General features: G+C 35.5%; 1 protein-coding gene across 5 annotated transcripts in view; it reads right to left on the bottom strand.

Moving 5' to 3' along the window:
* The window catches only part of ALMS1 (ALMS1 centrosome and basal body associated protein), a 308,517-nt gene that overhangs the window by 28,901 nt on the left and 258,747 nt on the right, over positions 1-20,869 (bottom strand). For 4 of the 5 annotated variants that reach the window (XM_077134570.1, XM_077134571.1, XM_077134574.1 and 1 more), the window contains one exon: positions 19,223-20,343. The exons of the other annotated variant lie outside the window; for it this stretch is intronic. In XM_077134570.1, coding sequence (XP_076990685.1) covers positions 19,223-20,343 — 1,121 coding nt within the window. The remainder of the gene's footprint in view (positions 1-19,222; positions 20,344-20,869) is intronic. 5 annotated transcript variants of the gene reach the window in all.

The following is a 20,869-nucleotide window of genomic DNA, read 5'->3' as shown; positions in this document are numbered from 1 at the left end:
TCAAGAAAATGCTTAATTTAATTATTTTCCAACTGACCTTGTTCAAAAATATATAATTTATGGCTATAAATTTTCCTCTAAATATAGATTTATCCACTTCTCATAAGTTCTGATGTGTTTTTACTATCTTTAAATGGAAATAAAAGCCTATAATTTCAATTTTGAATTCTTCTATAAAATGGTTTAAAATTTTCATGTGTTCAATTAAAAAATATTATAGTTGTTAAGTAACATTTTTACTGTATTATATTTAAAGAATATGGGCTTATTCAATTTCTACTTTGAGAACTTTCAACTTTTTATACATTTAATTTTTGTAAACAATTCATGGGCATTTGAAATAAATGGATCCTGTTTTTCAGGAATGAAGTTGTATAGAGATATTTTAAATCAAACTTATTATATCATTGCTGCTGAAATCTTCCATTTCCTTTTTTGATCATATGTCAAAAAATCTGAGAAACACATATTAAAGTAGCCCACTCTTATTGTACTTTTGTCATATTCTATATACTTATGTTTGGATGAACAAATAAATGAATACATTCTTGTTGAAAGCATGTCAGTCATACTGGAAGTTCAAAAGACTCCTTTCCTGGGAATTAAGAATGGTGTATAGGGTGATGCTCAAGACAAGGAGCACCTAATGTTTTGAAAAACCAACTTTCTCAGGATGCAAAAACTATAAATTATTGGTAGAAAAGGAGAGCAATAAGAATTCTCATGCACTGAAGGGAGGAAATGTAGACTGGAGAGTGATTTGGTACGACTTAAGTAAATAAAGTATACACACATCCTGTGATCTAGCAATTCTACGTCTGGGTACATACATCAAAGAGTCTCACACAGGTCCATAAGGGGATATGGACAAGGATGTGTGCTAGTTATTTGTGGTTCTGGGGACGACAGCAACCTAAGTGGCCAGTATAGGAAAAATGCAAGGTAAGCTGTGGTAGATGCACTCCATGGGGTATGATGTCATGATCAGAAACCTATATTAGATGTACTTACAGCAATGTAGAAAGAGCTAAAAATATTATGTTTAGAGAAAATAAGAAAAAATGATGGCATGCCTTTTATATCAATTGAAAACAGATGTACACATACAAAATACACATTTTGCAAGAATTCATGTAAACCAAATGCTATTTACATAAAAGGACCAGTTGCCTATAGGAGGACAGGAATGGGGATGGGGTATGGTTGTAAAATTTTAAAAGAGGGGTCATGAACTAAAATTACATCTAACTCAACCTTAGGCACATGCAGTTAAAAAAAATAGGCTATCCTGGCATAAAAACTTCTTCCTTATAATACTTACCCAATTCTGTTCTTTCACTATACCTATAAAAGGATTCATTATGACTAGAATTGGAGGTTCAATCTAGTCTTGTAGGCAGAAACCCGAAAACAATGAGTAGCTTGAGAATTTTCCTTCCTAGCTCATAACCAATATCTTGTGTTTGATCAGTCTGACTTACCTCATTTTTATTAATGATAAACACAACCAACTTTTATAGTTTCTTATTAGAAAATTCATGCTCCTTGTAAAAAAAAATATTTAAAAAAACCCAGAAAATTATAAAGGAAAAAAAATTCATAATCTCATGGTTTTTAGATAATGTTATTCTATTCTGGTCATATACACACATGTATATATAATATTTGGGATTAAAAACTTGTATACTTGTTTTATATATATTTTTTCCTCTTAAAATATAATGCAATTTATCCTTTGGGTTCCAAGATACTGCTCTTGACTAGTGATTGTAAAGAGTGATATGAAATCAATCTGTTTTATAAAAATGTAAGAAACACTGGTAAATATTTAATTAAACATTAATAAAGCTCTCATTTTATTCTCTCATGGAGGTCTTTGGTAGTCAGTTTGTATTGTTCATTTGCCCAGGAGCTGGAAGTAAGAGCAAATGGCAGTAAAGAGAGGTAAAAACAAAGAGAAGTCATTTGCCTTCTCCAGTTTTATCTCCATACACAAAAACTGTTAATATTTAATGTTTTTTTTTGTTCTTTTTACTGACAATCATAAACGACTTCTCCTTCTACCCTCAATGAGACACAGATATGGAAAAAAAAAAGAAAGAAAGCACACAGAAACAAAGGACAAAGGCAAACAGTAAGCATGTGAGAGAAAGGACAGGGGTGGGATAGGGAGGGGAACAGTACTCAGGAAAAAAAAAAACAGACACAGCAGAAACAGTGGGAACAAGACAGAGCACAGGAATGGGGTAGGGAGAGTGCAAGTGAACATTTCTGGTGAGCAGAGGCAGAGAAAAAGAACAGGGAAGCAGACAGACCACAAAACAGTAGAGAGAAGAGAGGTGAACTGCAGAAAGAGACTGCACAGAGGGACACAGCAGAGAGAGGCAGAAAGAGGCGGTCAAAGAAAGAATGCCATCAAAAGAAGGAGAGAGAAAAAGGCAGGCAGCTGCAGCTATTGATTGCTAAGCCTTCAAATATATTATGAGGTTAAAACGTCTTGAGTAAACATGTTAGGGCAAAAAACATTGACATAAATAATGAAACCTGAGTTAAACAAAAAGAAAGACAGCACAGAGATAAAACTGAGGATACAAAACCAGCATGAACTGGACAAAGAAAATCTAAAACTTTAGCTAAAATAAAAGTTAGCTAGAAGCTAAATAAAAAGGCTAGCTAAAAGCTTTTAGTGGTAAATGAAACCAATATCTGTGGTCAAGCCCTCATAACTGAATGACAAAAAGGGGGGAAAACTGAAAGCCCTAGGGAACCAACTGTCAGAACCAAAAAAACCTGTGCCCTACTTCCTATTTGAATTATTGAGCTTTCTCTTGATATCTTTTGAAATTTGCAATCTCTACCAAGGCAGCTTACCTAGACCAGTCACTCAAGCCCTTGACTTATGACATTGACCCAATACAAGATAAAGCCAACCTGCCCTAGACCTGCTCCTATAGGATGGACGAACCCTCATCCAAAGTCTAAAAATCCTTTGCTGACCCTACAATCCAGAAGCTACTTCCCTTCTTGCAAGTGAGCTGACTTCCTTCACTGCAGTAAAATTTTGGTGTCCTGAATAAAACATTCTAGCAAATAAACAAACAAAAAAGGCAGTACAAAAAGGTAGAAATACGTATGACCAACAAATACACAAAAGAAATAAAAACTTGCTGGGTTTCTGGCCTATCAGACTGACAAATGTTAACAAGAATGCTTCTGCCAGCTACTGACCAAGGTGAGTAAATAACTGGCTTAACCTCTCAGAAAGACAATTTAACAGCATGGATTAAAATTTTTTAATGTGCATACTTGGTAACCCAGCAATTTCATGTTCAGAAATGTATTTCAAGGCGATTAAAAAGTTCATAAAGTGGTAAGAAGACTATTCATCAAAGTGCAGAGTATGATAAAAATTCAAAACAATCTAAAAATCTGACATTAGGGAACTAATAAAATAATACTATACTTAAAAAATAGATCAATAAAGCCATTAAAAATGACATGTATAAATCTATATTCATTGACAGAGAAAGACATATTAAGTGAAAGGAACAGCTTTCAAACAATACACATGGTATGATTCCTTTCTTTTTTTTGGTAATATAAAGTATGCATGTGAATTCATAAAATATAAACCTGGAAGGTTATGTATGAAAATATTAACCATGACTATTTCAGGATGGTGAGAATTCTGAGTGATTTTCAAGGTTTTTATATTTTCTTTGTTGTCCGATCACTGAGTTTAGTTACTTTTTTATTTTTATACCCAATATAAGAAAAAATATCTTTTTATTGACAAAAATATTTGGCAATAAATAGAAGAGAAAGAAATAAGAATCAAGCAGAAATTACTGGCATGCCCATGATGAAGAAGACTTAAGTATGGTTCTAGTTGACAAGGAGTCAATAGAAAAGGAGAAGTTGAATCTAAAAAGAGATAGAGAAACATAGAAAATAGATAAAATGGATTTTAGGAAATATGATGGTATAGAGATAGGCCTAATGAAACTTCTTCCATAGATGAAAGACATGAACAAACAAAAGCAAAAAGTGAATATTCAGAATCTAGGGAAAGGGCTCAACTCATACCACAAACTTCCAGAAATGTTTCTAAAGCAACAACTAGAACTAAATTTAAGGTGCCATCACACAGGTCCTCCTACACAAAGGACTATACAGAACGGTGAAAGATGAGTCAATGAAATTCAAAATACCCCAAACAACAGAAAAGAGGCTGAAGTAATAAGTGGCACAGGAGAAAAAGATAAATGTCCCACTTGAAGATACATTCCTTCCTGTGAAAAAGTAGCACTTCTGTTCTAGCCAGAATGAAGATTTATCATTTATCATCCTCTGGCCAGGAAAAAGTCAGAAAAACTTCTGGGAAATAATCTTTTAAGTGTGGCTATCTTCACTGCAATACTAAGGCTTGCTAGAAAAAAAAGGAAGGCCTTGACTATATCATTGCCCATAAGGCAATGCCACCAAACAGCCACAAGCTGACCCTAAAGAAGCGCAATAACAAAAACCCAAGGGCATGTCCCTGCAAAACTAGATGCTTCTTTTCTTATCCTCAACATGTGGTAGGGTAGCTACCAGTGAGTTTTAACACAGTGGCAGAGAAAAATGTCAGCTTCTGTGGCTGTCCAGAGTCCTAGAATCACCTATTGCCTCCCTCACTTTCTCAGACTCTGAAGGGCAAACAAATACAAGCCATATACAATTAGCTCTCAAGTTCATGTTCTGGGAAGAGGATTCAAACAGTACCTGGTAAATAGGTGAAGACAATCATACAGCATTCAACCACCTTATTTGTGGACAAATATATGGCTTAAAGACAAAGATAGGTAATCTGAAAACAAAGAGAAGGACCCAAGAAAAGCTCTAAAGCATTAAAGTGGAAGAAAAGAAGGGGAGAGAGTAAGAACTTATTTTGTAAGAAGGCTTACCCACTTTATTTAATAATTTGGCTCTTGAAAAAAAAAAAGAGACCATGGACCTAATTAAACAGAACCAAAATAAACTAAGACAGTAGAGCGATTAATAGGCAAGTGAGACAAAAAAGAAACAAAAAAAAAAAAAAAAGAGGAGGAGGTATATAACAGAGAACACAGGATTTAACAAATGAGTATAACTGCTGAATCATCACACTGATATTTCTGTTGGTCTCCATTGTCTTAGAGCAGCTAAAAGGAAAAACGAAAAATTGTGGAACTGTAATCCATACCAAACTTTAAAATTTGTTCTATAACTACTTGTTAAAATGTACTTAGAAACTTATTGTTTTGTATATATGTTATATTTGACAATTAAAAAAACATTAAAAAAAAGGGCTGGTGAGAAAATTGAGACATTTCTTCAAATAATTAATGAGTATTTACTAAATGTCAGAGAGCTAACACCAGACCAAGCACTAAGGAAGAAAACTGAGTACAAAAATAAAATAATACCACTACATCACCAAAGAACTAACTTAAGCAATAGAAAACAGAAATTTGATCAACAACGTAGGACATTGAGCCAGTGAAGTAGATTACAGAGAGAAAAAGTCACCTAAAATGCAGAGGAAAAGATGGGAGGAAATGAAAACAATTAGGAAGAGGAAGGCATTTGATAGAGAGCTTATATTTGAATAAGTGGTGCTGCTCCACATCTCCCACATTGGAGACAGAAAACAGAACAAAAGGAACAGAAAAAACACTCAAGAATATAATTAAAGAAAAATTTGCTGAAATAAAGTAAATCTGAATATACAAGGGAAATAGAGACACTTGGCTCCAGAAAAAAAATTAATACCTTAAAATGCATGAAGAAAAAATTAACATAATTGAAGGGAAAAATAAATGACTCAATGACAATAGTTGGGGACTCCAATATAACACTTTCAATAATGGATAGAACAACTGGACAGAAACTCACAGGAGAAGACTTGAACAACACTATAAACCAACTACAGCTAACAGACAGCTGTAGAACAAACCACCCAACAACAGTAGGATACTTTTTCTTCTCATACAAGGTATCTTCTCCAGGAAAGACCAAATGCTAGACCATAAAAGAAGTCACAGTAAACTTAAAGGAATAAAAATCATTCACTGTGTATTCCCTGACTATAATATAATTGGATATCAAAACAGAAAAAAATCTGGGAAATTCACAAATAAGTGGAAATTAAAGAAACACTGCTAAATAGTCAAGTCAAAAAAGAAATCAAAAGGAAATTAGAAAATATTTTGACATGAATGAAAACAAAACCAAAATATGTCAAAACCTACAGGATGAGGTAAAAACACAAATTAGAGAAGGAAATTTGTATCTGTGAATACCTATATGAAAAGAATGTTCTCAAATCCATAACCTTATCTTCCACCATCAGAAACTAGAAAAAGAACAAATTAAACTCACAGCAATCAGAAAGAAAGAATAAAGGTGAAAGCGGAAATAAAATAATTTTATTTTTAGATTAAAATTAGAATAAAAGAGAAAAATCAATGAAATCAACAGTTTGTTCTCTGAAAAAGATGAAAAGACTGGCAATGAACAATCTGAAAATTGTTCACTGAAAATGAAAATAAGGAAACAATCCATTCACAGTAGCATCAATAAGAATAAAACTTAGGAATAAATTTAACAAAAGAAATGCTAAACTATAAAGTGAAAAATAAAAACATCATAGAAAGAAATTAAAGAAGATCTAAATAAGTGGAAACATATTCCATATTCCTGGATTGGAAGGTATAATTTTTGTACTTTAAAAGTACAAACTGTGTGGTGTGTAAATTTTATCTTTCAATAAGAAATTAATAGAGACTTTAAGGAGAAAAAAATCAGGGTTGCTCTGACACAGAGACATTAAATGCTTGTACCTGGAAGAGAGGAGCAAAACTGGTAGTTTTGAATTAGGGACTGTTAGCCAAGAATTTTATTCTCAACCAAGTTGGTATTCTTACATAAGGCTAATAAAAGACAGTCAAATATAGGACTTCCTGGAAGACGGCGGCTTTGTAAGACGCGCGGATCTTAGTTTCTTCTCCAGGACAGCTACTAGGGGAGTAGAAACGATACAGAAAGCGCCCAAAGCCACAACAGAGATAAAAAAGACAGCGTACCCCATCCGGGAACGGCTGGCTGGCTGAGAGAAGCAGCTCGGGTGAGATCGCCGAGGCGCGCGGGCCTCACTGGGCCAGGCGGAAAGCGGCCGGAGTTACTCCCTTCCCCCTTCCCGGGCCGGCTGGGAGAATTGGAGAGGCGGTCCCCTGAAACCAAGGCGGCTGGCGCCCACACCACGCGCAGCCCCCCGGACCAACTGAGAGAATTGGATCGGAAATCCCCAGGCCGTGGAGAATGGTGACGGGTGGGGGAGGCCCCTTCCAAACCCGTGACTCCCGGGGAACGTGCACTCTCTCCGGTGGGCTGCTGCCGCTGGCGCCCTCCCGCCACGCTTGCCGCCCAGGGCCGACTAGGAAATTCGGACGGGCTCTTTCCCGGGCTGCAGCGACCAGCGACCCTTCCTGCGTTCGGACCCCGGGCTGGCTCAAGCCGCTTCGGCTAGTGAACCCCCCGGACGGTGAGAGTTTTCCAAAGTTTAAGGTCCCACAGCACCTTCTACTGGTGGGACCCGCAGACAAACGTGTGCCACGAGCGCCACCTACTGGGCAGGATAAGAAAAACAAACCCAGAGATTTCACAGGAAAATCTTCCAAACTTTTGGATCCAATACCCAGGGAAATCTGTCTAAATGCGCAGACGCCAACAGAAGATAACGGATCACGCTCAAATAATTGAATATATGGCCCAGTCAAAGGAACAAACCAATAGTTCAAATGAGATACAGGACCTGAAATAACTAATGCTGAATATACGAACAGAAATGGAAAACCTCTTCAAAAATGAAATCGATAAATTGAGGGAGGACATGAAGAAGACATGGGCTGAACATAAAGAAGAAATAGAAAAACTGAAAAAACAAATCACAGAACTTATGGAAGTGAAGGACAAAGTAGAAAAGATAGAAAAAACAATGGATACCTACAATGATAGATTCAAAGAGACAGAAGATAGAATTAGTGATTTGGAGGATGGAACATCTGAATTCCAAAAACAAACAGAAACTATCGGGAAAAGAATGGAAAAATTTGAACAGGGTATCAGGGAACTCAAGGACAATATGAACCGCACAAATATACGTGTTGTGGGTGTCCCAGAAGGAGAAGAGAAGGGAAAAGGAGGAGAAAAACTAATGGAAGAAATTTTCACTGAAAATTTCCCAACTCTTATGAAAGACCTAAAATTACAGATCCAAGAAGTGCAGCGTACCCCAAAGAGATTAGACCCAAATAGGCGTTCTCCAAGACACTTACTAGTTAGAATGTCAGAGGTCAAAGAGAAAGAGAGGATCTTGAAAGCAGCAAGAGAAAAACAATCCATCACATACAAGGGAAACCCAATAAGACTATGTGTAGATTTCTCAGCAGAAACCATGGAGGCTAGAAGACAGTGGGATGATATATTTGAATTACTAAAAGAGAAAAACTGCCAACCAAGACTCCTATATCCAGCAAAATTGTCCTTCAAAAATGAGGGAGAAATTAAAACATTCTCAGAGAAAAAGTCACTGAGAGAATTTGTGACCAAGAGACCAGCTCTGCGAGAAATACTAAAGGGAGCACTAGAGTCGGAACCGAAAAGACAGAAGAGAGAGGTATGGAGAAGAGTGTAGAAAGAAGGAAAGTCAGATATGATATATATAATACAAAAGGCAAAATGGCAGAGGAAAATATTATCCAAACAGTAATAACACTAAATGTTAATGGACTGAATTTCCCAATCAAAAGACATAGATTGGCAGAATGGATTAAAAAACAGGATCCTTCTATATGCTGTCTACAGGAAACACATCTTAGACCCAAAGATAAATATAGGTTGAAAGTGAAAGGTTGGGAAAAGATATTTCATGCAAATAACAACCAGAAAATAGCAGGAGTGGCTATACTAATATCCAACAAGTTAGACTTCAAATGTAAAACAGTTAAAAGAGACAAAGAAGGACACTATATACTATTAAAAGGAACAATTAAGCAAGAAGACATAACAATCATAAATATTTACGCACCGAACCAGAATGCCCCAAAATACGTGAGGAATACACTGCAAACACTGAAAAGGGAAATAGACACAAATACCATAATAGTTGGAAACTTCAATTCACCACTCTCATCAATGGACAGAACATCTAGACAGAGGATCAATAAAGAAATAGAGAATCTGAATATTACTATAAAGGAGCTAGACTTAACAGACATTTATAGGACATTACATCCCACAACAGCAGGATACACCTTTTTCTCAAGTGCTCATGGATCATTCTCAAAGATAGACCATATGCTGGGTCACAAAGCAAGTCTTAACAAATTTAAAAAGATTGAAATCATACAAAACACTTTCTTGGATCATAAAGGAATGAAGTTGGAAATCAATAATAGGCGGAATGCCAGAAAATTCACAAATACCTGGAGGCTCAACAACACACTCTTAAACAACGAGTGGGTCAAAGAAGAAATTGCAAGAGAAATTAGTAAATACCTCGAGGCAAATGAAAATGAAAACACAACATATCAAAACTTATGGGATGCAGCAAAGGCAGTGCTAAGAGGGAAATTTATTGTCCTAAATGCCTATATCAGAAAAGAAGAAAAGGCAAAAATGCAGGAATTAACTGTTCAATTGGAAGAACTGGAGAAAGAACAGCAAACTAATCCCAAAGCAAGCAAAAGGAAAGAAATAACAAAGATCAGAGCAGAAATAAATGAAATTGAAAATATGAAAACAGTAGAGAAAATCAATAAGACCAGAAGTTGGTTCTATGAGAAAATCAATAAGATTGATGGGCCCTTATCAAGATTGACAAAAAGAAGAAGAGAGAGGATGCAAATAAATAAGATCAGAAATGGAAGAGGAGACATAACTACTGACCTCACAGAAATAAAGGAGGTAATAACAGGATACTATGAACAACTTTACGCTAATAAATACAACAATTAGATGAAATGGACGGGTTCCTGGAAAGACATGAACAACCAACTTTGACTCAAGAAGACATAGATGACCTCAACAAACCAATCACAAGTAAAGAAATTGAATTAGTCATTCAAAAGCTTCCTAAAAAGAAAAGTCCAGGACCAGATGGCTTCACATGTGAATTCTACCAAACGTTCCAGAAAGAATTAGTACCAATTCTCCTCAAACTCTTCAAAAAAATCGAAGTGGAGGGAAAACTGCCTAATTCATTCTATGAAGCCAACATCACCCTCATACCAAAACCAGGCAAAGATATTACAAAAAAAGAAAACTACAGACCAATCTCTCTAATGAATACAGATGCAAAAATCCTCAATAAAATTCTAGCAAATCGTATCCAACAACACATTAAAAGAATTATACATCATGACCAAGTAGGATTCATCCCAGGTATGCAAGGATGGTTCAACATAAGAAAATCAATTAATGTAATACACCATATCAACAAATCAAAGCAGAAAAATCACATGATCATCTCAATTGATGCAGAGAAGCCATTTGACATGACTCAACATCCTTTCCTGTTGAAAACACTTCAAAAGATAGGAATACAAGGGAACTTCCTTAAAATGATAGAGGGAATATATGAAAAACCGACAGCTAATATCATCCTCAATGGGGAAAAATTGAAAACTTTCCCCCTAAGATCAGGAACAAGACAAGGATGTCCACTATCACCACTATTATTCAACATTGTGTTGGAGGTTCTAGCCAGAGCAATTAGACAAGAAAAAGAAATACAAGGCATCAAAATTGGAAAGGAAGAAGTAAAACTATCACTGTTTGCAGACGATATGATACTATACGTCGAAAAGCCGGAAAAATCCACAACAATACTACTAGAGCTAATAAATGAGTACAGCAAAGTAGCAGGTTACAAGATCAACATTCAAAAATCTGTAGCATTTCTATACACTAGTAATGAACAAGCTGAGGGGGAAATCAAGAAACGAATCCCATTTACAATTGCAACTAAAAGAATAAAATACCTAGGAATAAATTTAACTAAAGAGACAAAAAACCTATATAAAGAAAACTACAAAAAACTGCTAAAAGAAATCACAGAAGACCTAAATAGATGGAAGGGCATACCGTGTTCATGGATTGGAAGACTAAATATAGTTAAGATGTCAATCCTACCTAAATTGATTTACAGATTCAATGCAATACCAATCAAAATCCCAACAACTTATTTTTCAGAAATAGAAAAACCAATAAGCAAATTTATCTGGAAGGGCAGGGTGCCCCAAATTGCTAAAAGCATCTTGAGGAAAAAAAACGAAGCTGGAGGTCTCGCGCTGCCTGACTTTAAGGCATATTATGAAGCCACAGTGGTCAAAACAGCATGGTATTGGCATAAAGATAGATATATCGACCAATGGAATCGAATAGAGTGCTCAGATATAGACCCTCTCATCTATGGACATTTGATCTGTGATAAGGCAGTCAAGCCAACTCACCTGGGACAGAGCAGTCTCTTCAATAAATGGTGCCTAGAGAACTGGATATCCATATGCAAAAGAATGAAAGAAGACCCATCTCTCACACCCTATACAAAAGTTAACTCAAAATGGATCAAAGATCTAAACATTAGGTCTAAGACCATAAAACAGTTAGAGGAAAATGTTGGGAGATATCTTATGGATCTTACAACTGGAGGCGGTTTTATGGACCTTAAACCTAAAGCAAGAGCACTGAAGAAGGAAATAAATAAATGGGAACTCCTCAAAATTAAACACTTTTGTGCATCGAAGAACTTCATCAAGAAAGTAGAAAGACAGCCTTCACAATGGGAGACAATATTTGGAAATGATATATCAGATAAAGGTCTAGTATCCAGAATTTATAAAGAGATTGTTCATCTCAACAACAAAAAGACAGCCAACCCAATTACAAAATGGGAAAAAGACTTGAACAGACACCTATCAGAAGAGGAAATACAAATGGCCAAAAGGCACATGAAGAGATGCTCAATGTCCCTGGCCATTAGAGAAATGCAAATCAAAACCACAATGAGATATCATCTCACACCCACCAGAATGGCCATTATCAACAAAACAGAAAATGACAAGTGCTGGAGAGGATGCGGAGAAAGAGGCACACTTATCCACTGTTGGTGGGAATGTCAAATGGTGCAACCACTGTGGAAGGCAGTTTGGCGGTTCCTCAAAAAGCTGAATATAGAATTGCCATACGACCCAGCAATACCATTGCTGGGAATATACTCAAAGGACTTAAGGGCAAAGACACAAACGGACATTTGCACACCAATGTTTATAGCAGCGTTATTTACAATTGCAAAGAGATGGAAACAGCCGAAATCTCCATCAACAGAAGAGTGGCTAAACAAACTGTGGTATATACATACGATGGAATACTATGCAGCTTTAAGACAGGATAAACTTATGAAGCATGTAATAACATGGATGGACCTAGAGAACATTATGCTGAGTGAGTCTAGCCAAAAACTAAAGGATAAATACTGTATGGTCCCACTGATGTGAACAGACATTCGAGAATAAATTTGGAATATGTCCTTGATAACAGAGTCCAGCAGGAGGTAGAAACAGGGTAAGATAATGGCCAATTGGTGTTGAAGGGATACAGACGGTGTAACAGGACTAGATACAAAAACTCAAAAATGGACAGCACAATAATACCTAATTGTAAAGTAATCATGTTAAAACACTGAATGAAGCTGCATCTGAGCTATAGGTTTTTGTTTTGTTTTGTTTTGTTTTGTTTTGATTTTACTATTATTACTTTTATTTTTTTCTCTATATTAACATTCTATATCTTTTTCGGTTATGTTGCTAGTTCTTCTAAACCAATGCATATGTACTAAGAAATGATGATCATGCATCTATGTGATGATGTTAAGAATTACTGGTTGCATATGTAGAATGGTATGATCTCTACATGTTGGGTTAATTTCTTTTTTTCCGTTAATTAAAAAAAAAAAAAAAAGAGAAGGGATAATTGGAGCTGAAGGGATACAGACTGTAGAACGGGACTGGATAGAAAAACTCAGAAATGGACAGCACAATACTACCCAATTGTAATGCAATTATGTTAAAACACTGAATGAAGCTGCATGTGAGGTATAGGTTTTTTTTTTTTTTTCTTTCTATTGTTTTAATTCTTATTCTGTTGTCTTTTTATTTCTTTTTCTAAATCGATGCAAATGTACTAAGAAATGATGAATATGCAACTATGTGATGTTATTAAGAATTACTGATTGTACATGTAGATTGGAATGATTTCTAATTGTTTTGTTAATTCTTTTTTTAATTAATAAAAAAAAAATAGTGATAAAAAAAAAAAAAAAAGACAGTCAAATATAAAAGAACAAATGCGACCAGATCCTTAATTTTCATATCATGGAGTCAATAGATACTGTGTCATATCTGAGGGAGATACATTAAGTAGTTTAGGCATATTAGTTAATTAGAATACGTTGCTGCTAAATTATCAGAAAAACAACTCAAAGCAAACATAAACCACATAGCAATGAACAAAAAGAATCAGAAACAGCAAGAACGCATTTAATGATATGAGAGATGGTAAATCTTAAACCAACATATTTGTTATAACAATGAACTTAGATGGAATAAATTCATCTCAAAAGAAAGATCTTCAAATTGAGTGGCAAAAATGTTAAGTTAAATTAGATGCTACTTACACCTAAGCAAAGTGACTTACTTAAAGTTAAAATAAAAGAATGATACAATGCTCCCCTGCCATGCAGGAGACCTGTGTTTCATTACCAATCCCATGCACCCAAAAACAAACAAACAGACAAACAAACAAATGAATAAAAGGATGGGCAAAGAAAAACCATGAAAATGAAGTGGAATCAAAGGCAAAATGTGTTAGTCATGGAAAGTAAAAGTTACTTTAAATGATTTGTGATACAATTCTCATAAAAAAAAAAAAACTATATGTGCCAGGTTAAAATTAAAATATACATAAACCTTCAATTTACCATAAAAATACAACCTTCAAATATACTCTACAAGGTCCTTAACAGATCAAGGAAACCAATATTCAAGGTAGTATATAATTAATGTAATTAATAAAGGTGATTTACTAGAAATAATTGGAAAGTCATAACTTATACAGAGATTCTATGTTCTTTTTAACACTGGTGGAACACTTAATCATATATTAAGCCACAAAGAAACTCTTTAGTCTTAAAACAGACACACTTTAGTTTCTGGTTATAATACATTAAAACTATAATTTGCTAAATAATGACAATAAACCCAATTTTATGGAAACAAAAAAAATTCCTCTGAATTCATCTTGAGTCAAACAGAAAATCCAAAACTATAATTACAGAACACTTAGAAAATATTACTAATAAGTATACTACAGGTCAGAATCTATTGGATATGTATACCTGGTTTCCTATTAGGGATTTAGAGAATTGGACAAAGCATTGCTCTCATCATTAAAATAACAAAAGAATGTACAAACTCCAAGTTCATGACTTTTCATGAAGCCATCAATGAAAGTTGAGGTTACAGGGAAACTAACTGGTATAAAATCTAAGAAAGAGAGGTGCCTCCAGAGAGATGAGACATGAACACCATATTGACTAGAGGAGATGAAATTGTATACCAACTAGGTTGGAGACATGGCTGAGTGGTGAAGTAGTATAACAACTTTTGGGGCTACAAAAACTGAAGAAGTCCCCACGGTCTTGCAGTCTTTTCTCCACGAACTCTACTAGGAAAAATATTGAAAAGTTTTAAGAAAGTATCCATTATAGAGTGCAGACCTGGAGTGCGAGTACAATAGTTGTTGTCAAGCACAGTGTTGCAGGAGGAGCACAAATATATCTGATCGATGTCAGTGAACACGGGAGAGTAGGGGCCCCCAGAGGCTCCTTAATCCCTATGAACACTGAACAACTTGGCAAAATCTGTCAGAATTAACCTCATTGAAACTCTTCAGAGTAGTAGCCAAAGTTTTTAGCAACCAAGCAAATGTTTAAATTCGGTGAAATATCACTGAAACAAGGTAGGAGAGCTTTATGATGTTTTAATTTAGCCTTTAATTCAGCCTCCTCCATAGTATGGTGGTCTCGAAGACAGCAGCCTGTGTTTCCAGTGAGTGTATCTGGTCTCAGAAAGAAGAGAATGGATCTTGTTCCTAAGGAATTGTGTTTGTTTTGACCTGAGTGTTCTCTGAAGGACTGGTTGTGAGGGGGCTGCTTTTGTTTTGCCTAAAATGGAACTCTCTCAGCAGAGAGAAGAGGCTTTGTGAATGGCGTTCCTTGAAAACACTAAAAACTAAATGAACAAGCCACTGCTGTCTGGGGCAATTAACAGTTGAGGCAAAAAATATTGCATTGAAAAATGGGGCGAAAATTGGTAAGATTCTTAGAGAAGTAAAGGGTCTGAAAATGTCTCACATACTGGGGGAAAACAGAAAGCCATGCCCATGCCCAGGGAAGAACACATGCATAGAAAAGACCTGAGAAGACCATAATCTTTCATCACTGATATTTAGGCTCAGTGCAAGCAAGAAATGAAGGCTAAGGCAGAGTTGTAAACAGCATGGTTAAGAAGTACCCCAACATGGAAATCTGCAAAACCTAAATAGGTTTTTTTCTTTCTTTTCTCTCTTTCTCTCTCTTTCACGTCCCCTCATCTCTTTCCCTCCTTCCTCCCCCACCCTCAGAGAATGGCAGAGTGGATAAAAAAAACAAGATTCATCTATATTGTGTCTTCGAATGACTCAATTTGGTTCTAAACACACAAAGGGTGAAAGGAAAAGAATGGAAAAAAATATTCTATGCAGACAGTTATCAAAACAGAGATGGAATGGTTGTACTAAATCTGACAAAAGATAATTTAAGTTAAAAATTGTTACAAGAGACAAAGAAGAGAATTATATAGTGATAAAAGAATCAATCCATCAAGAAGATATTACAATATAAATACATATGAGCCTCAAAACAGAGCCTCAAAATACACAAGACAAAAATGGACAGAATGAAAGGAGAAATAGATCAACAATAGTTGGAGACTTCAATACACCACCTTCTAAGTGGATGGAACAACTAGACAGAATAAGAAAACAGAGAACTTGAACAACACTATAAAACCAGACCTAACAGACACATACAGAATATTCAGCAATGGTAGAACACACATTCTCAAGTGCACTTCTCAAGTGCACTTGAAATATTCTCCAGAAGATACTATATACTAAAATAAGTCACAATAAGCTTAAAAGTATGTTTTCTGACTCTAATGGAACAAAACTAGAAATCAACAACAGAAGGAAATTTGGAAAGCTCAGATATGAGTTCAAAAACACCCTCTTAAACAACCAATGATCAAACAATAAGGAAAATTAGAAGATATTTTGACAAGAATGAAAACAAAAACAAAAACACAATCAATGCACAAAAAATTGTATTTTTATGCAGTTGCAATGAGCATCCCAAAATGAAACTGAGTTAAAGCTATAAAATGCTTAGAAGAAAATATAGGGGTAAATCTTTATGAACCTGTATTTGTAATGGCTTCTTAAATATGTACTAAAAGCTTGAGCAAAAAAGAAAAATTAGATAAAATGGACTTCATAAAAATAAAAATGTAGTGCACCAAAGGACAATACCAAAAGTGTGAAAAGACAACTCATATATTGAGAGAAAAGATTTTCGAATTATACATCTGGTAAAGGCCTATATCTCATAAAGGTTTAGTTCCCAATATACATATATATATAAAACTCTTATGACTCAATTGTAAGCGTTCAATAACAAATTCAAAAACAAAAAGACAATCCAATTAAAACATTGGCCAAGGACTTGCATAGTCTTTTCTCTAAAAAAGATATTCAAATGACCAATAAGCAATTAAAAGATGTTCAATGTCATTAGTGATTAGGGAAATGCAAGTCATAAAAGTCACAAGGAGATACCATTTCATACCCACCCAGTGGCCTGAGTTAAAACAAACAAACATAAATAATAATTGTAGGTGAGTAGAAAAATTTTAAGCCACATTAACTATTACTGGGGATGTAAAATGGTGTAGCTTGTAGAAAACAGTACGGTAGTTCTTTTTTCTTTTTTGCATGGGCAGGCACTGGGAATGGAACCTGGGTCTCTGGCATGGCAGGCGAGAACTCTGCTACTGAGCCACTGTTGCCCACCTACTATGGTATTTCTTTAATAAGTCATATATAGAAATACTATATGACCCAGCATTCTGTACTTAGGTATACTGCCCAAATAACTGAAAACAAAATAAAAACTTGTACAGAATGTTCCTAGTAGCTCTATTCACAATAACCAAAAGGTAAATGGATACATCCCATGTGTCCAGCAACAGATGAATAAACAAAAGTGATATATCCACATGAGGGAATATTATTCAGCCATAAAAAGGAATGAAGTACTGATACATACTACAACATGGATGAACCCTGAAAACATAATGTCGAGTGAAAGAAGCCAGATACAAAATGTCCTATATTGTATGACTCTATATATGTGAAAAAACCAGCACAGAGACAGAAAGCAGATTAATGGTTGGCAGGGGGCACTTTCCTAAACCATTCCATTTCCCTAGCTATAAAAAGAAAAATAATCACTTTGTTTTGTGTACATGCCACAATTTTATCAACAAGAACTAGCACTGGACTTTGTAGATATTTGGCTCTGCTACACAATTACTAACTGAAATAGGACTATAAATTATTTATGAGGACTAAAATAAATATTTTAGGGAGATATGTTTAAAAATTTAACTGTTTTACCAATAACAATCCTAATTAATTAATTTATTAAATTCAACTAATTTATATTACATTGCAAAACTTATCAGGATGTTACACTGGACAAAATTACTTGTCATTTGGGTGCTTTCCTGAGACTTATTTTATGGTCAAAGTGAGAGGACAAAGTATTTTCTAGACTAAATAATAAAGGCCAAAGGCTAAATAATAAAGGCAAATCCTGGTCTTACCCTGTCTACTGCTTTGACTATCCCTGGATAGAGGTTGATTTAGACACGTATCTTGGTGAGATTCTACAATTTTCATAAAATGGTATCAACCCTACCCCAACTCTAATGGATAAGTGTTCTCCAAATTTTTTTGATCATGAACTACTACTGACAAATATGTTTGGGTACAAATTGCTAAAAAGATTTAAAAATGTTACTATTGTATTTGTATAATATAAAACATATACTGAAATATAAATTTTTAAAGGTTGAAAAAAATGAAAATAAGTTCTAATATTTTGCTTCTTGTATGCCAGGGTGTCATTTTGCAAGCATGTTTCTTTAGAGAGCATTTTTCTAGATAGTTTTATCTTGGCTAAAGAAATGATCTTGCATTTGTGAACCCCTTGAGAACTGCCTTTACTGAACTCCTTAAACTAAAGAATGTCATTACAGACTTATGGATGATGTTACTGAACCTATTATAAGGATGTTATTGAGGAGCCTGTTGGCTACACTGTGGTGCCTTCATTACAAGAGCAGATGGGAGAAAATTTGATTTGCTTTTATATTACCAACTCATGTAACTGACCCCGGATTTTGGCACTAGTACCTGCAGGAAAACATAAAGCCAAATTTGTGGCTCTCTTCTAGCAAGCATATTCACAAAGTATATTTATTTCCCCTCTGGCTTTAATTTGCTTTTCCATCACTCAAAATTCTTTTTTTTAAATCACCCTTGGCTTTGACAATTTTTTGTCATTTACAATTCTTCACTTAAAAAAACCATATTATTTATATGTGTGAATGTGTGTGTATATGTTTACAGGCACCCCAAATATTTCTTGAAAGACAGGAAGAGTGAATAAACAAAAACAAGCCATAGTGTAGCATGGAGGTCATTCTAAACTTGCAGCTCCCATATGCCAGAGCTATACTTTCAAGATTCTGAAACATCAAGCAGTAAGGCCCTTCATCCAAAGGTAATTTGTAAATGGGTGTTGATGAAAAGAATGACAACTCACAATAGCACTGTACTACACTTTCTCACTCTTTTCTAGTTGGTCAGAAATGCAACAGTGAGGAAAGGGCAATCGGCTTTTATCACCTGTGTGCAAAGCTTAACTAAAAAGTCCATGAAAAAGGCAGTTGCATGCCAGCTGGAATTTGTAGCCATGTACCTGGATGTTCTCCCTTCTGGTGTGCTCAGAAGTTATTTGGAAATGACCTGTATTCACCTCTTTCTTGCTCAGCTTGGTCCGCTTTTCAAGGCATTTCTTCTGTTGGTTGGTGATGCTGCTATATAATTTAATTTGCCTGGGTGACAAACATACTCTCTCATGGCCAAAAGCTTGGACCAGTCGAGCAGTATCAATGGTGGAAACTGAGCTGCTCCTCTCAGGCAGGGCCACCTCTTTATCTGTTTGAGTCAATATATCTGATTCCCCAGGAGAAGTTGTGGTGGAAAGGATGTTGGTGGCAGTATCTGTGAGTAGTTCACTGTCCTCTGAGGGTCTAGAATCTGAAGAAGTGTTGCTTAAATAATTAAATCCTGGCTGTTTTGTCACTACATATTTATCAAATTTAATCTGCTCAGTATTAATCTGATTGGACCTCCCAGCTTGACAAGGAGAAAGCACCTTGTTTTTTTTAAGATCTCCTGTTTTGTTAAGACCTTTATTTAGGCTTTTATATCTCTTCTTTTTCTGAAGCTTGTTTTTCTGCCGTTGCTGTCTACTTCTCCATTCCTTAACATCTCGTTCCCCTCTGCTATAATCATGTGTATGTTCTGAGGCCTGGAGAGAATGTGTGATGGGATTCTGAAGAAGTTTAGCCAAACGATCAAGTCGCTCCACCAAGGACAGTTCTTTCCTGTCTCTGATCTTGGGAGGTTTCTGTTGTCTCTGTCGCTCCTGATACCTGTTCCAAAGTTCATTCAAACTCATAGCTCTCTGAGTTGTTGGCTCTGGGGTGAGTTTATAATCCCTCTTGGGATCATTAATTTGTCTGTTACATTTTGGATTATCTCTAGTTTGACTTTTAGTACTGTGTATTGCTTCTTTGTTCCCAATATTAAAATTGATACTGAGGCTCTCTATTTTAGCATAATCCTTCCTATTAGACTTGTCCATATTTTGATAACAGGGAGGAAGATAAGCATGCCTCATGAAAGCACTCCTTCCCAAGGATTCATGGCAAATGTCTTGGTCGCTTGGTAGGTGCACTGGAGGATGAAAGTAAAACTGGGCTGACCTGAAGACAGAACGGGCAGTATTTTCAAATTCTGATTGACCTCTGGATTCTGAAAAGGAGAGAAAAAAAAAAGATTTTGAAAGTTGGAAAAAAAAAGATCTTGAAAGTCTTTCAAATATAGTTTCATTTCCTTTAGAAATACTATTCACACTTAGTTCTTTAGATATAAAGATTGAAAGAGAGAGCTTATACAAAGTTTCAGAAAATTCACTGCCTGCACAAAGGTTTCATACCTTGTGCTTAACAGCCAGACAGGAACGGTAAAGGTTTAAAGAACTCTGGCCGAAAGACGTGGATTAAGGACTGGACTCTGACAACTGTCTCACTGAAGGATCTATATAGCATTCTGGAGTTTCAAGTCATGTGCAGAAACAAAGACACAAACATGCAACAAAGTGCCGCTTGTTACTACGGGATCCTTTCCCCCACACTACTAGATAAATGGTATCCAGAATTTTCATTCAATCTTTTGGGAATTCCTATAGTGATTTCCTCAGAGCACAGTGGGACACATGGGATCTGTTTGTTCTGCCCTCTAAAGTATAAAAGACTATATAATTTTAGAATTATTTAGC

This window comes from Tamandua tetradactyla, chromosome 17 (genome assembly GCF_023851605.1).
Source record: "Tamandua tetradactyla isolate mTamTet1 chromosome 17, mTamTet1.pri, whole genome shotgun sequence".
Lineage (NCBI taxonomy): Eukaryota > Metazoa > Chordata > Mammalia > Pilosa > Myrmecophagidae > Tamandua > Tamandua tetradactyla.
Note: the sequence above shows the minus strand (reverse complement) of the source record. Positions and strands in the feature narration are given on the sequence as shown.